This window comes from Dicentrarchus labrax, unplaced genomic scaffold (assembly GCF_905237075.1).
Source record: "Dicentrarchus labrax unplaced genomic scaffold, dlabrax2021, whole genome shotgun sequence".
In the NCBI taxonomy this organism is placed as follows: domain Eukaryota; kingdom Metazoa; phylum Chordata; class Actinopteri; family Moronidae; genus Dicentrarchus; species Dicentrarchus labrax.
This window is the reverse complement of record NW_026136719.1, coordinates 5,017,607-5,034,618: the sequence shown is the minus strand read 5'-3', so window position 1 is coordinate 5,034,618 and position 17,012 is coordinate 5,017,607. Positions and strand designations below refer to the sequence as shown.

The 17,012-nt window shown below is 43.5% G+C and overlaps 1 protein-coding gene across 9 annotated transcripts in view; it reads right to left on the bottom strand.

The window, feature by feature from the left end:
* tp53bp1 (tumor protein p53 binding protein, 1) overlaps nucleotides 1–17,012 on the bottom strand; it is a 21,037-nt gene extending 4,025 nt beyond the window's left edge. For 2 of the 9 annotated variants that reach the window (XM_051378673.1, XM_051378676.1), the window contains exons 1-21: nucleotides 14,155–14,846; nucleotides 12,898–12,985; nucleotides 12,714–12,798; nucleotides 12,569–12,630; nucleotides 12,350–12,478; nucleotides 11,253–11,307; nucleotides 10,987–11,156; nucleotides 10,222–10,348; nucleotides 10,022–10,116; nucleotides 9,751–9,935; nucleotides 8,023–9,190; nucleotides 6,651–6,767; nucleotides 6,346–6,537; nucleotides 6,142–6,208; nucleotides 5,220–5,309; nucleotides 4,003–4,276; nucleotides 3,269–3,337; nucleotides 3,018–3,170; nucleotides 2,350–2,570; nucleotides 1,863–2,033; nucleotides 112–509 (exon numbers count right to left, since the gene is read on the bottom strand). In XM_051378673.1, the coding sequence (XP_051234633.1) occupies nucleotides 112–509; nucleotides 1,863–2,033; nucleotides 2,350–2,570; nucleotides 3,018–3,170; nucleotides 3,269–3,337; nucleotides 4,003–4,276; nucleotides 5,220–5,309; nucleotides 6,142–6,208; nucleotides 6,346–6,537; nucleotides 6,651–6,767; nucleotides 8,023–9,190; nucleotides 9,751–9,935; nucleotides 10,022–10,116; nucleotides 10,222–10,348; nucleotides 10,987–11,156; nucleotides 11,253–11,307; nucleotides 12,350–12,478; nucleotides 12,569–12,630; nucleotides 12,714–12,798; nucleotides 12,898–12,985; nucleotides 14,155–14,334 (4,096 nt within the window). In that variant the 5' untranslated portion in view covers nucleotides 14,335–14,846. Of the gene's footprint in view, nucleotides 1–111; nucleotides 510–1,862; nucleotides 2,034–2,349; nucleotides 2,571–3,017; nucleotides 3,171–3,268; nucleotides 3,338–4,002; nucleotides 4,277–5,219; nucleotides 5,313–6,141; nucleotides 6,209–6,345; nucleotides 6,538–6,650; nucleotides 6,768–8,022; nucleotides 9,191–9,750; nucleotides 9,936–10,021; nucleotides 10,117–10,221; nucleotides 10,349–10,986; nucleotides 11,157–11,252; nucleotides 11,308–12,349; nucleotides 12,479–12,568; nucleotides 12,631–12,713; nucleotides 12,799–12,897; nucleotides 12,986–14,154; nucleotides 14,848–16,879 lie in introns of those variants that run through there. The other 7 variants (XM_051378671.1, XM_051378672.1, XM_051378670.1 and 4 more) reach the window with 7 other exon arrangements.

Sequence of the window (17,012 nt, the reverse complement as noted above, 5' to 3'; positions counted from 1 at the left end):
TGAAAATATTAGAGCACACTATCAGCAGCATCAAGACAAAACTATCTGTTATCAATGAGACCACAGAACCCCTGAACCTGCTTCCTACATCCTCCAACTCTTCTCCCTCACCTATGCTGAAGTACTCGTCCTCCAGCAGAGCCGTGACCTCCGTCTCCAGGGGGATGGGATCACACAGCAGGATATCCTTCCCCGCCACCTCACACTCGTAGCCGTCATCAAACCGCAGGCGGAACCTCCCCTCCCCGGCGTCTTTGATGATGCGGCCCGAGTAGAAGTAGCCATTGGACGACCACTTGGCAACCACCCGCAGGCCGACAAAGCTGCTTCCGGTCGAGCTCGCCTCCTCTGGCGATGACCTGAGGGAGTCGGAGTGGCTGGGGAGCTCAGCGTCTGTGGGGCTGATGGGAATGCGCGGGGGGAGCATGCGGGTGTAGGGCTCGTCCTCTGAGGAGGACTGTGGCTGGCCGTAAGCACCGAGCCTTTGCAGTGAGCCAATGCCACCTCCCCTTAGAGAGAGAAACAGAGTCTGTTCAGGCAACATTCATTTGATCTGAAAGGTTTCTGTTGATATATACTGGTTAAATCCCAGGCAATGTATCATAACTGGAATGGGTCTTGATGGCCTGACTTTACTTCATAATTGCTTAAAGGTTTAGATTGGACATAATAAAGTGAGACTGAGGTATTCATCCAGTCAGTGTATTACCTACAGTAGACAGCATGCCCGCAGTTTGGAGAGGCAGACACAGGTCCCGGTACAGATGCTAAGCAATGTACTGCCGTGGCCGGGGGCAACAACAAATCGTACTTTAGCCACCTAAAAAAAGGCTCACCTAAAAAAGAAATTAAAAAAAAAATCCATCAGTGTACGCTATATTTAAAATATTTTCCCCGCTTTACCTTGCTGTGAGACAGCTCTTCGACAGGAAACTGAAGCATCCATATTGATCTATGCTCTCTTCAAAGCCTCCAGTGTTACTGCGTGACTCTGGTGTTTGGATCTTAACCAAAGGTACGTTTTTGTGAAGGGAGTCTGGTGGTTTTATAGAGAGAGCGTTATAAGGCTTCAGTTTCCCGTTGGAAAAAAGAAAAGTAAGGTCAAGCAGTGAAAATATTCTAAATATATCGTACACTTAAACCAATATAGATTTTTGTAGGTGTACCTTTTTTGGATGACTGAAATAAATTTTGCTGTCTAAACTGGGGGGCGTGCCAACAGCCATACTGTAGGTAATACACTGATTATGGATAAGTACCTCATATATCACATATAACTTCACTTCAATAAATAAATATAAAAAACCAATAAGACATGCAATCATGTATACCACTCCACAGGTTTACCCCAATAGAGTTAGGGGTTGGCAGTCAGTGCATTGTTTGTGTTCCAGTTTATTCAATAAACATTATTTAACTAAACAATATGAATTTAACATCACAGTAGGGCTAGAAGAAAATATGTTTGAAATGATTTGATATTTTGAAATTGGTACAAGATTACATAGCTGATTGTATAACCACTGAATCTACCATGTAGAAATAATATTCGGTCCCATTGTATTCAGTGATATTCCTTTGTGATATGTGGACAAGAAAGCGCTGAATGATGTACAAAAACATTTCAAGATTGAACTTTAATCAAGCAACAGGTTGGCTAACAAATGAATTAATCAGTGCTGACATGAATCATTAGTTGCAGTTCTGAGTTAGAAGACTCGCTAGAAGATCGTTAGTGAAAAGAGGAAAAGTAAAGTGTTATTAGAGATAGTGTAGGTAGTGTGCGTTCATGCAGTTTGCCTGTTTTTGCTGGCTGGTCCGCGGTTTCTTTAAGTGCAGGGCGAGCCTCAGAGAGGACTCACCTGGACAGGAAGGAGCGGGACGGGGGTCGCCCCCTTCTAGCCCTTCCTCTGGGGCTCAGTGGGACGAAGCCCCGGGACCCAGGGGTGCCGTAGCCTCTGTCCATTCTGAGCACTGACCCTGCCCTGTGACCCCTGTGACCCCTCTGTTGATGCCCACCTCCCCTCCTGGGACTGCAGACACACAGAGGGGACGAATGGAGCCAGTCAGGTTGCACAGGCACTGATCTGAGGCCACTCTCAAAATCAAAAGCATCCCATTGGCTGAGGGGTGCCTAGTGACCCCAGATTGATGCCTGTGAGCAACCTGAACCTGAAGCAGGCAGGGATCAGTGAATCACTGACAAGTTAGGGTGTTAGAAAGTCAAAGAAGGTGAAGGAGTGATATAGGAACCAGCATGCAACTAGTATAGACAGATAAAGCAGAGAGTCTTTATTGACAGGGCTGAAGAGAACGTGAGAATCGGCAGCGTGGAGGTGGAGGCAGTACCTGATGGATCTGGCCCCTCTGCTGGGTGGCATGATGAAGTCCGGCCTGCTGAAGCCGATGCTGCTGCTGGTTCCTCCGGAGCTGTGCTGCAGGCTGGAGGCCTTGGACGACAGAGAGCTGATGTCACCGAGGTCACCAGAGGTCACGGAGCTGCTGCCTGTGCGGCACGGGGAGATATCGCTGTCCATCACCTGGCAGTCCACCACTGGCTCCTCATTCTCCTGGTGGAAACAAACAAAGAGCAGCGACACTCACTGTAAAGTAAAAAGATAGAATATGTAGATTTACAGCTTGCTACCAAAGATGCATATTATATCATCCATCCATTTGACAATAAATGCCATAAAATGAATTGTTGTTAGGATATCTATCTATCTATCTATCTATATATATAAACAGGCAGCAACGTAATCAGTAATCAAAGTACATCAACTAAGAGTGACTGTCTATGTGTAATCTAATGTGTGTCAACATTATGGAAAGGATCCCTGCAGAGATATACCTCTTTGTTAAAGATTAAGGGCTTTGTTTATACAGAAACATCCATAATATCGCTCGCCACCAGACTGAATTGACAAAAGCAGTAACTTTACCTCGCAGATCACCGTAACATCCTAACTTCATTCAAACTGCACAGAAACCAGAGAACTGAAACATCTGTTTGGTACCTCTGAGACTTTGCGTTCCACCTCTTTGCCGTCCTCATAATACACGTCTGTGATGATCCGCGTGATGGTGGTCCGCACTTCCTGGATGGTGCGAACGTGTCTGCGGTGGGAGGGGCCTGTGGTTCTTCTAAAGGACGGAGAGTCTCGTTCACCCTTTGAGACAGAATGCGAAAAGTGTGAACCGGTCATCATTCATAGACATAAGACATGAGCACAATTATCCTTCTCCATATACACCCCAATCTCCGTACCCTGCCAGCTGGGGAGCGCAGCCCCGGTGCATCGAAGCTGGTCTGCTGGGACACTGTCCGCTGACGGAGCTGAGGCACACAAGACAGAGTGATCAACACCACCTGGACATGTCTTCAGGCACCTCGACCCCAATGCTAGCACTTACTTAGGTCCAAAAAGCAAACACTAGTATTAAGCATTGAACATGGCTTTAGTAAAAACCAGTCTGATTTTTAAGGCCATTTTAACGCTGAACTATTTAAAACATAAAATCAACTAAAGATATTTAGAACTACAGTTTTAATTCAATTCAAATATAAAATTATTTAGCAGATGCATTTTGCTAAGAGTTGCTATAAACTGCTTTACATTTTAATTTGTTAACAATGACAATTACTAAACTAAAATCATGTGCAACTTTATCAAGCTCAATAGAAACTTCCGGTGCAATATAAATGATATTTAAACTGAACCTTCATTTAATTTATCTTTATCTTTATCTAGCTAGAATTTTAGTGTTGTTTCCTGCGTTCAACTCTTTCACCAAGTTGGGACGGTGACATTCAATGTATTGCTGTTAAAATAAAGACAGCACTGTGCCAAATAACATAATATAACACACAATAATAACCAGGTTCAGTAACCATTTGGTGTGAATATGACTAACTAGCTCAATTTAAATCCATCCTCTAGATCGGCACTGTAAATCCTTTGTGCTGTGGTGAGCATCAGATGTGTACAATATCTGACTAACCTTATTGGACGGACTGGAGGTGATGATGCTGTCAAAGGGCGGCTGGGAGACTCTCTGTCTGGCGTCTGTTCTGATAGGTGTGGGCGGCTCTGGAGCTCCAGGTGGTCCTTGCCTATTCTCGGACTGCTGTGCAGGGCCGGGAGGATCCTTCGGGGTCTCCTGCGGTGCTGCCAACACCTCCTGTTGCGAAGGCTCTGATTGGCTGTTAGGAAGGCTGTTGCACCCCAGGGAAGACGCCTGGGAACTCCTCTGTGGTGAGGCGAACAGCTCCCCTCTGAAAAGATGTTAAAAAGGTACAAATGTGATGATGAGGGACATCCAGCAGACAGCCAACAAAAATATGGAACCAATATTAGGATGTAACTACTACTTGGACTTGGGTTTGGTGTGTCAGGGCCTTTATTTATATTGACATGCAAAGAGCGCAGTTCTCCAAACTATTTGGAAACAAGTGGATAAAACAGAGAATTCAACTGCAGAAGACATTTTGTAAAACGACCTCACTTTGTCAAAGCGGGAGGACAAAACTACACCTCAGCATGTCCCTTGAGAGTATGCAAAAAATAACTATCCATCCCACTACCAGAATAAAAAAAAGTAGGTCTTTCTATCACACACACACACACACACACACACACACACACACACACACACACACACACACACACACACACACACACACACACACACACACACACACACACACACACACACACACACACACACACACAGAGAGTGGTACCCAAAGTAGGCCTATTTCTGTCTACTAAAATACATTACAACAGGGGAAAGCTATTCATACTTCCCCAGGTCAAAAACGGACATGTGAAGCTCCTGCAGGTCAGACAGTGTAACAAAAGTGGAACAACACTGTAATGAGCATATGGCTGCTTTTTTTACCCCCTGGTACCTTAGTGTCTGTTATATATTGTATTCAGCCCCGCAGGACCAGGGGTATATATACACACACATATCCTGTACATCTGGGAACAACATATGACTAAAATGTGCTGAAAACTCTACAATGCATTGTTAAGGCAGCATTAAAAAGTGTGGGCGAGATTGGCAGCTCGACAGTGGGGATTCACCAGTGACATTTCATTTTCACAACCACAGTTTGATTGTCAAGTTTTCTGCAGGTTTATGGTCGTCACAGTAAAAGAATCTGAACTGGCTCCTTACATAACATATGGCATTACACTAGTGAGTGTGCTTACCTGACAGGTGTGGTGTTGCCTCCGACCTGGCTGTCCTCCTCTGCATCTTGCTGTCTGTGCACTTGCCTGACACGACTGAACACTGACGGGCTGCTGGGAAATGAAACACCAGAGTTACCTCCAATTTTTATTTTATTTTTACAACCAGCACTCAAATTTCTTCTGAAGTGGTTACAGAATTATTCGTTAGTGAGTCCAGAATTGTCAGTAGCCGAATCAAATGATAAAATATGCCGTCACTCCCACGTTTGATCAAAATCACTAGTACGTGAGTTACAAACTGAGTTAAGAGTCTTTCCCTGCAAACGTAGATTAGTAGTAGCTTTTAAATAACAAAATGAATGTACTTGCTGTCATCAAGGCAAAATGTGTCAAAATGTAGATTTATAGGTTTTAGAGCTCAATCAATATTACACTGTAGAGACAATCCATTAAAATATGCCTGACTGGCCCAATACAGATCCTTAAGATCAACTCAGGACAGCTCAACCTCAAACATATCTTTCTGTAACTGTCTGTAATTTCTTATTACTCATCAGCCATCATACACACTGATACTGATATATCTCTGATAAGTTGGCTGGAAATATCTGCCATGCTGATACATCAGTTGGGCTCTGATAGATTTATGAAAGAAAAACCCTGCCTCCCTCTGTCAGACTATGGCCTGTGAGCAGAAGTGCCCTTTCCAGCAGCTGGACCTTAAACTATTACCCATAACTCTGCCTGCTGAAGTCAAAGACACCTGTAAATATCCCAACACATCTGTGTAATTGTGTGTGAAGCAATACTGGAGAGGTGGAAGAACAGCCACTGAAGGATGTCCTTAAGCTCCTTTTCATTCTCAAGAGGCTGAGTGAAAGGCAGTGCCACACTTATGAAAGAACGCAGTTAAAGTGCATAAAGAGAGAGTCCACGTTACCTGGTTACAGCCTTGGCAACAGAGGAAGTCTTTACCACTGATCCATCCTCCTCTGATAGTGCTGGCTCTGAGGAAAGAAATGAATTACTGAGAGGGTGATGAGGGCATGCTGCGTCTCCATGGATACCATCTTGTCACTCCCTAGAAGATGCGTGCGCTCAGGGTTGAGCATGAACGTGTGAGGGAGGAAGCAACGGCTCTTACTCTGCAGGCTGAAGCGCTCCGAGCTGCCCTCTTCGACGGGAGTCACCAGCTTCATCCTCAAACTCAGCTTCCCGTCTCCCTTTTCCGCCGTGTCCTCCCCGCTGTCCCCCGACACAATGTCGCTGGCTGCCATTGCCACATCTGCAGAGACATCACCCACCACGCCTGACTTCTCAGAAAAGGAAGTGATCTCTGGAGAATAAAGAAAAACATTGAAGAAGCTCGGTATCAGATCATTTACCGCTACTTGACATTCAATAGACAAGTTAATGTGCTCCTTCGGTTAGTTCAGAACAAGAACCAACCAATGGGAGTGCTGTGTCTCAGCGTCTGCTTCAGCTGGTTGATTAGAGGGGGCGTGGCACCGACAACAGGCCCAATCAGCTCCCCTTCTTTAGGAAGTGTGAAGTGGAAGGAAATTTCTGTAGTAGAAAAGCATAATTGGAGTCAGATGAGATCTATTTCAGTGCATGTTTCCTGTTAAAGCCAAATATCCTAGAGTCACAATGTGTCTCTACCTCCTCTGACTCAGCTGCCACCTCTCACCTACACCTCTGATGGGAACTGTGCAGACTGACGGTTACAGAACATTTCAGTGGTTTAGATGTAATGTCGAGAAGCACCAGAGTTTTAAAGCAATCCCTGTAATACATCGCATTCAAGGGAGACTCTAACCTGCTATGCTAGTAAGACAAATAGCTCCAGAAATGCACAGACCACCACGATAACCTTTTTACAGGTTAACAAGTTTAACACTTTAGGATTTCTGTATATGAAGGTGCTAAACATTTTTTTTTAAACAGTATTATAAACATATTTTCTTCACACCCTGCTTTGAGGGTGGAATGATGCTGCTACAGTAGCATATATGCTTTAAAGATTAATTCTGGTTTATTACAACTTTTTGTAGTTTCGGCATCATTTCTATTGAAGTAAATTTAGTTAATTTTAAACAAATCCACTGGATCACCACACATATTCAGAAGAGGGTGCCCGGTTAGCTCAGTGGGTAGAGCTGGCGACCCATGTACCGAGGCTGAGTCCTTGCTGCAGTGGCCCAGGGTTTGAATCCGACCTGCGGCCTTTTGCTGTGTGTCATCCCCTCTCTCTGGCCCCCTTTCCTGTCTGTCTTCAGCTGTCTCTATCATAAAGGCAATAAAAGCCCCCAAAAATACTTTAAAAAAGAAAAAACATATTCAGAAGAGAGAACAATAAATGGAAAAATCTCAACACTGGCCTATCTCACTAGCCCTAAAAGAAATCCTAAGGGATTTATTAGTTTCTAAAACTGGAACAGTGGCCAAATCACACTCATTTAGGCTATTATATGAAATCTCCTTCTGATATTGTAATAACTAATGTAGTTTTGATTTCACTTCCATTCATTGTCACTTCCCTCTGGGGAGGCCCACTTTGAAAACCTCTACTCTAAACCAGTGGTTCCTAACCTTTTTTTTAAATACGAAAGCAATATCTCTTTGCGACCCCTCATCATGTGTGTAAATAATGAGCAATTCATTCAAAGAGCTCCCAAATGTCTTAACTAAAATATTTTGTAGAGTATTTCACATTAAAGAAGCAAATAGTGGAGAAAAACAGAAAAATAAACATAATTTTGTTTATCAAAATTTGTATTATCTCAGGACCCCCTGTAGAGTATATCTGTGTCCAGCTCACCTCCTGAGCTATCACTCAGGCTCTTGTCTTTGAGCCCCTCTGGTTCAGGTCCCGTCCTCTCAGTCTGGGACAGCCTATCAGGAGCCAAGTGCACCTTTTTGGCCTGAGCCTGGGACTCATGGCCGTTGGTGGAGATGGACACCTTGCCTCTGATTGCCTGGGAACTGTTGGTCTTTGACTGCGGCGTCACATCTTTCTGAAGGATCTGAGAGTCTCTGTCGCTGTCTGTAACAACGATGACACTGTCCTCTCCTCTGTCTTCACTCTCCTCCTCCATTGGCTCAGGAGACAACAGCTGGCTCTGGGAGAGAAACAGAGCCATTCCTGAGGCCCCGCCTCCCACTGTGCTGTCCCCCTCCTCCATCACATCCTCCTCTGCTTCACCCTGCTCACGTCCATCCGTCGTACCTTTGACTGTTTTGTTACAAACAGTTCCACACTTCTGTGATGATGATGATGATGATGATGATGATGATTGTACGGACTGACTCTTTGCAGCTCCTCCTCCTCTCACATCTACTGAACCCTTCACCACATCCACAGCAGATGTCTGAGAGATCATAGACTGTGAGGGCAAACTGCAGGGTGTAGTGTCCGAGGGAGTCTCCTGCACACAGCTGTTAACAGTCAGATCAGAGGAATCAAACTTTGGTTGAGAGCAGGACACAACGTCAGCAGAGCTCGCCTCTTTGCTGTCACTCTTACTGTTTTTTACATTCACACTTTGTACATTCAAAGAAGTTGCTGTTTTATTGTGCATATCAGACTTTTGCGCCAGACTGGACTTGGGCTGCTCGTTCTTGGCACATTCGCTGTGATGCTTTGGCGAGCCAGTGGAGGTGGAAGCTTTGGAACTGAGGGCAGTTTGTGACCCTGAAGGGACGCCGTTGCTCTCGCTCTTCTGATCGCAGCGTGAATTCACAGAGTCGCTGGTGTCGACGCCGGGCGGCTCTTCCAGTTCCTCTATCTGCGTGGCCTGGCTGTCCTCCTCAGCGTGTTGTGAGGCCTGCTTAGCTTGGCTACTGCTCTCCGTGTTCACAGAGAGCTGCAAAGGCAAAGTGAAAGGAGCCGACTCCAGACATTGAGACTGTGTCTCGCGAGGCAATGATGTCGTCTTCTTATCTGACTGTTGTGGTGCCTCCTGACTTTGCGTTGGGACAAACACGTCCTGAGAAAACAGAAAAAACAAACACATGGAATATCAGGAACTAAGGCTGCAACTTGAGGAGCCAAAGTGACGTCTTTAAATACCTTGTCCAGAATCATATATGCATCATATTGCAACTTACACTGATATAAATCAGACAGAAGCAGAAAAGTTTCAAAATTGTTAACATGAGGCAAGTCACAAATAAACAAAGTAGTGCTGAAATAATAAGTTGATTAAAGGGGCAGTTCACCCCAGAATCAAAAATACATACTTTCCCTCTTAGCTGTAGTGCTTTTTTTCTATCTAGATTGTTTTGGGGTGAGATGCTGAGTTTTGGAGATACACTTCTGCTAAGAAGGAAATGTGAACTGTTGGTTGGACAAAACAAAACATCAGTGGATGTCAGCTTGGGTTCTTGGAAACTGTGATGGGAAATTTTACGTAACAATGAATTGATTGATTTATAATTCAGCGATAATGAAATCCATCATGATAGAAACTGTGTGTTGCAGCTCTAAAAAAACTAAAAAGTAAATAAACAGGCCAACTGATTAAAAGGAAAAAAATAAAGTACATACATGAGAGAACTCTGGCTGGGACGGTAAAGAGAGAGTTCGCTCTAACACGAAACCAGGTGAATTCTGGGATACCGGCGTAGAGGCAGATGGGTGTGGCTTTGAGGCAGCTTCTGTTTCCATTGGCTCTTCCTTTCCCCCTGCTCTTTCTTCAGGGGGCAGTGAAGTATCCATCGGTTCATCAGCACCTGACAAAGCACATTCATTTCAGCTCCATTTACCAGCTGACCTCCTCTTTCAATTTAAAATCACTGACGATGGTTAAGTCATTTACCGTGTTCATTCTCTGGTTCAGTTGGTGAGCTGGGAACAATTAAAGGGGTGTGGGTGAAGTTGTCTGGGGTGGGGGCAACATAGTCAACAGAGCTCCTAGGAAGAAAAAAAGGGCAAAGAGAGCAGAATATCAGGTCAGTTTCTAGGTTGTGCTTGTGTGTGTGGATAGGATAACTCCATATGAGAGCACTCATGACTTACTGGGAGAGACTCTCCTGCACCAGTGTTCCCTGTCCTGACAGGTGCAGCAGTCGCAGGGTGCTGGCCGGTGTCGGGGTGGGGTGACCCTGCTGCTCCGGCTCAGACACCGTGCTGTCTACTGCGGCACCTGAGCAGCACAAAGGTGACATATGAGACAAAGAAAACACAGCAATCCAATGTTCAACTTGTATTAACCATCTCCTATCTTACTGACACGACTGTACCTGGCTGTAAAACAGACAGAACTGATAACCTGTGTGGGGTTTTCATTGGACAGTGCGGGGTTTGTTTTATATTGCTGAATGTGCTTTTCTGTAACCCAGAAACCACTGGTTCCCATTATTCGGTTTAATATGAAAATGTACTTGCAGAGACTTGCACCATGCTTTATTTTAGTCAAAGTTTGGTTATTTTTATCTTTCTTATTTCACCTTTATTTAACCAGCAAGTCCCTTGAGATTGAAATCTCTTTTCCAAGGGAGACCTGGCCAAGACAGCACACCAGTTAGAGTCAAATAGTAATAAAAACTATTGAAAAGGACTAAAATGCTCAAAAATGCAGTTGTATTTCTCAGTTACATGTTTTAACATGGCCTTAAATACTAAATATGTAACGGCAGTTGAAAATATAATAGTAAAAAACAAATGTGACAGTAACAATCAGCCCGAGGACGAAAGAAATTGATCAAGGATGGTAACAGACAAGGTCGCAGGATGACACGGCAGTTTCTCTTTTTAAAGTGCCCATGTGGGCCAAGTATTTACCTGTCTTGTCAGCATCAAACATGTCCTCCTGGGAGGATAGGATCTCACAGTCCTGCTTGTTCTGCTCACCAGAGGCCTGCAGGCCCTGTGAGTGCAGCAGAGCCTGGACACTCAGCTTCCTGCCCGACTGACCCGGAGACTCCAACGAGCTGCTGGAGCTCACCTCCGATCTGGGGGGAGGAAAGAAAAAAACAGCCATCATACCTGATCAGACCAGTATGAGGACTCTAATGAATGCAGGAGTTAGAGACCACATGCAGCTGTACCTCACTGCTTTGTTGTCCCGACTCTCTGAAGTCCTGGGGCTGATGTTCTGCTCTGCTGGTGATAAAAAGAAAGCATAAGTTAGACTGACTGTTTCAGCCATTTGATGTCAGAATGAATGCTCTGATCAGGTACTTAATAATGAACTATTACACTCTGTCACGCTGCGTCCAATGAGATTAGGATTGTATTTCTGCTCTAACCCACACACTGTATGTACCAGCAGCATCGTTAGTACAATGTATGCCTGAGTGGTTTGTCTAGAGCAGGTTTATACTTGATCCCTGCATCTTGAGCTGATTGAATAGTTACCACAAGGCTAAAAAACAAGGTCTAAATGTAAATAAGATGCACTGGAGCCAGGGACAAATGTCATCCATGTCATAGTTTCCCCAAGTGAACTCTACTAGAGGGATGAACACCATTCTTCTAAAAGATATTCCACCCATCCTACACACAGACTCAGGGTTGGTGTAAAGACTGAGAAGCTGAAGTACTCAACCAGGGGATTCACCAAAGCATTTTATCTGGCAGCCATTGTTTGACTACATTTACTTGAAATTCCCTGCGAGAAATACTAAAACTATGATTTAACTGACTGATAATCTCTGTAATATGTGTAACAACAACCTGTATTTTTTAATTTGGTTTTTATTTTCTCCATGTCATGTGGATGATAGATGTGCTCCACTGAATGTATGTCGTGTATGTTTCTGCATTTAAAAATATTACAAGATATGAACTCTAAGTTGTTCAGTTGGGATGAGTTCTGGTGACTTTGGCAACCATACATATATAATATATACACATTATTTCTATTCTCATTAAACCATTCAGTGACCTGTAGGGTCCTGTATGGAATCATCTGCATTTGTTATGTTTCTTCACTCATTTATTCAGGATATTCACGATTCAGGATCTTTCTTTTATCGGTCAGATTCAAATTGAATTTCCTAAATTACCCGGTTAGAGTCTGCAGCCTTTTAGATGTGGAAATTGGAGATGTGCAGGTCATGTTCTCCGTACTGAGTCAAAGGACATTAAAAGGCCTAAATAACAATGAAATACAAAAAGCACCTATAAATAAAAGCCTTAATACCTGATTTGGTGCGTCTCTCGCTGTCTGGCTGACGTACGCTGTTTTCTTCTTCCTCGCGACTGTTCACAGCTTCACCGCGCAGATCCTGACTCTGAGAAAGCTCCAGAAAACCAAACTGAGATGTTCCCTCTGAAACACAGACACAGAGATGTCACTACACTTAATAACACACGGGGTGATATTTCATAAATGGACGAGGATGTTATATAGAGCTCCTACCTTCAGACTGAATGCAGTGTGTGGTAGAATCAGCTCCAGACTCCATATCAGTGTCCTCACACCTGAACGAACAGAAAACAAGAGTAAAAGCACTGTTTCACTACCTAACCTGAAGCACCAATCAACAGAAAATGTCCCCACATACTTGTTCTTGTTGGGAGGAGGGCAAATGTTCAGAACTTGACTCTCCTCCTGGAAAGCTGAACTGGGATTGGCCGCCATGAGAATGCCTAAAAAACAGAAAACAGCATTTTTCTTTTTGTTATTTTTATACAGGATAAGTGATATCTATGTACCTGCTGTATCCATGGTATTAGAAGAGCACTGACCGGGTTCAGGCTGGTTGTTACTCTGGGAGCTCTCTGATTGGCTGTCAGTCTGAGAGCATCTGCTTCCAAGTGGGGAGGATATCAGTTCCTGGAAATGGAAAAACCTTCACTAGTTTCACAAAGCAACAAACTATATATAACACCGATTCTAACTTTTAGAAATAATAAGGGGGAATAGAAAATATGTTGTCATTAGTGAGGTTCCCTCTGTCGCACTGGTAAGGCAAAAAAGGAAAGGCTCAGATTTAAGGATGGATGGTGATCAGTGAAGTATGCCTGTCTCATTAAAGCCGTACAGCTAATAATGAAGGACAGTTATTCACACTGATTTAAGGGGTGTCTGGTTGCTTTGTCTCAGTCACTACACTGTAATTTATCAGGTTGACAGAAAAATAAGATCAAACCTAAAACTTAAAACAAAATAAAAAGATTAAACTCTGTTTGGAAAGGCTCGCTTTTACACGAGCATGGAGGGAAGAGGTTTAAATTTAAATTCTGATGACAGATATGTGTTAGACGACCTGTCAACCACAATAAATCATCAAGAAGATGTACTGCAACTTGTCCACAGTGTACCCAGGATGGATGGATGGAGGATGGATGGAGGATGGATGGATGGGTGGACAGATGTTGTTACAGGATGTTGTTGGAAAACCCAAAATATATTTGTGGGAAAGAGTCAACAAGCGGGCTGACCAGCAGTCGTGATATGTAACTAAGTACTTTTACTTTAGTATTTAGGGTTATGTTAGGTTACACTTCTACTATCATTTATTTGACAGCTATAATTATTTGTTATGTTTTCAGAATAAAAACGTTCACACAAATTTCACTTATCTTAAGAAATGTGTAAAAGTGAAATAAAAGTTAAAATGATCTCCATCTTATAAAAAGTAAATGTTGCTTATATAATGATGCATCAGCACTGATAACCTCATTGTGTAACAATAACATAATAATAACAACAACAACAACAATAACAGGGACTATTTTGCTCTGCCTGATGAGTAAGTTACTTTTACTTTCGAACATTTTGATGATAATATTTCTGTACTTTCACTTGCCTGCATGCTTTTAACTTGTACTGGTGTATCGATCCTTCTACTTCTAGAACCGATCTGATCACTTCCTCCACCACTCCTGCTCAGTACACTTGTTTGTCTTGTTATGCGCCCTACATACAGCAGATCTCATCATGGCTGCAACAGACACTTAAAAACCGGCTTTGGGATGTTAGTGAAATCAGATGCAGCTCACCAGAACCGGGCTGCGGGCGGTGGGCTGCAGGCTGGACAGGCGGCGGGCCAGCAGGGCTCGGTAGCTGCTCTCGGGATCGTCCTCCAGAGCGACACTGTCCGGCTGGGAGTCCTCCACGATCAGACACGGGTTCTCGGGCTGCGGCAGGCTGGAGTCCAGTTCACTTCCGCCGGGATCCATGGGGTCGGGCCGAGGACAGGAGACGGGCTGCGGTTAGCTGGCCAGAGCGGCGGTAAACATGTGAGCCGTTGTGAGCCGGACCGAGCTAAAGTTAAAGGCTAACGGCTAACAGCGCGTGAGGTCCCAGCGAGGAGTGTGCGTGCGCCGAAGAAACCTCCCGCACACAGCCGGAACCGTGTAACGTCACCTCAACGGACAACGTTACCGCGTTATTTATTCTTAAAGTTACTCATTCATACGTTTATTTGTCTGCTCGCTCTTTTCTTCGGATAACACACACACACACACACACACACACACACACACACACATATACACACACACACTTCAGCTCCTCGCGGCAAAACTCGCAGGAAGCGATCTCATTGGTCCAGTCGGCGCGTTGACGTCACGTGAGAATTCTGATTAGTTTTATGGTTGCAGGTTTTTTTTTTTTTTTTTTTTTTAATTTTCTGATTTGGGAAATTTTTAGTTCTAAATGTGAATGTTTTATTAATTATTCATATGTTTTATATCATTATAAATTATGAATGCTCTTTCTATGATGTTTGTTGACCCATAAAAATCTTTTTGTACTTTGTCTTGTATTTCATAATATTTTTGCTTTATTTAATTTAATTACATTTAAGTATATTATCGTTTTATTCTCTGTGTGCCTCCTGATACTTTCCTAAAGCAACTCTTGTAATTTTAAATAAATTAAACTCAACAAATTGATCATCAAATAATATGTCATACAATCCTATTTTTATCCTAGTATCGTGCTTTTGCATCTACAGTATCAATACTCTATTGACTATTGTGTATTTTCTTATATGCTCAATTATAAAGATGCCTCAAGGTTTTACATGTTGTACTACAGTTTTATACTGTAATAATAAATCATGTGAAAGAGAGATATCTAGGCCATCGTGTCCCACAGTGGGATCTCAGAGACCTTCAGAGGTCCTTGAGGGGCTTTAGAGAAAATAACATGTAGGTTATCTTTCACAATCATTTCTTTCTCCTTGCTGTTACCTTCACTCCTCCCGTTATCTGATCTCATATCTTAATCATAAGAGTTTAAATAAAGCTCTTTACAGAAGGGGGGACTTGGAACACAGTCTGACTGCATGGGGGGTTCAAGGTGCAGTGAATGTGTATCTGGGCCATTCTTGATATGACATTTTGAGGAACACAATTACCGGTTTAGAGCAGATCTGTTTCTGTTCATCCTTCACAGTTTAAGCACTGTAGAATAACCCTTTCTTCTCTTCTAGGAAGTGGGAGATCTGTGTTGAATCCATAACACATATTAATCTCTATCAGGACCTGTGAGTGTGACTGGGGATATTTTTAGAGATTATAATTGCAAACAAGCACAGGGTTAGATTAGATGCCTTCTGTAATGAGCTTTTAATGGAGTGACGCTCGCAGGTTTGGAAGATTAATAGGTGGCCTTTCAAATATTAACATCACTTTGTCATCATTTGACAGCCTCAGTTTCCATGGAGACACCACATTTCCTGTAACACCGCAGTCTATGCAAATAGCCCAGAGATCACAGAGAAACGGGCAGAGAAAGTATAAAGCAGAAATCATTTGACTGATGGATTTTGGCTGCTAAGAAAGTGAGTTGCTACAGAAAGAAGCAGAAGCCTGGTTGAAGGAAGTCACTCTCTGACACTCTGTGGGAAAAGAAAATCACATGTTGGACTGTCCAACCATCTCCTTCAAGAGTCAAGAAGATCCTGAATAGGAGTCATCACAACCACAAATGCTTTTAACTTGCCAGTAAAGACCTAACTACGCACAAAGGGCTTTAGAAGGATGCTTTATGTATCACATGATATCATGTGAGACACAGTATGGTCATTTGCATTCACTACAAACAGATTATAACTTCATTAATCAACATCATAGAGATTTTTCAGAGGGGGAGTTACTATTTTCTTCAGTTTTCTGCACAATCCAAATGTAAATGATTTCAGAGACTGATCTCTGTGCAGCCTGTTTCAAGCCTCTGGGTCTTTTTCTGCTCCAAGTCAGCTGAAGGTATATCCTGGCAGACAGCAGCCATGGGCCTGGTCACAGCTCTGATTTACAGGAAAGCAGCAGCAGCTGGGATCTTACTGAGCAGCATTTCAATATGAGAGCTCTGAGGTTGAGACATCCTGGCTGGGAACAATGCAATAATGAACACCTGATTCTGCTAAACGAGCACATATGCAGCTCGCAGTGGTTTTTTTTATTCATGACAACAAAAGATAAGGAAATAAAAATGTTAAGCCCCAGTTGAATGCAGGTGGGCATCCGCCTCCTGCAGCCAACCTGACCGGCTGGCACCGCAAAGTTCAGCGTTACGTCGTCATTTCTGCAGGTCGGGCTGACACCCACATTAAGAAATGCGCAGCCACTACCCAAAATGTCTAATCTTAGCCACCTCTGCTGGAGCTGACAGACACTGAAACACGCACTGGAAACATATGCCCGCGACGCGTCCTCCATCCCATCACCATCTACTGTCATTTCACCGCAATGCAAAAAGAAACATAAAGAGCTTTACCTTAGAAATCAATATGTCAGCTCTGGGGGGTTTCCAATTTGTTTCACTGTGCCGTTGGTTGCAATAATAACGCGTCCAACATCGCTCAGTCCTCCCTTGCCTCTGTTTTGCTGAGAGTCAGGGTGTGGAATAC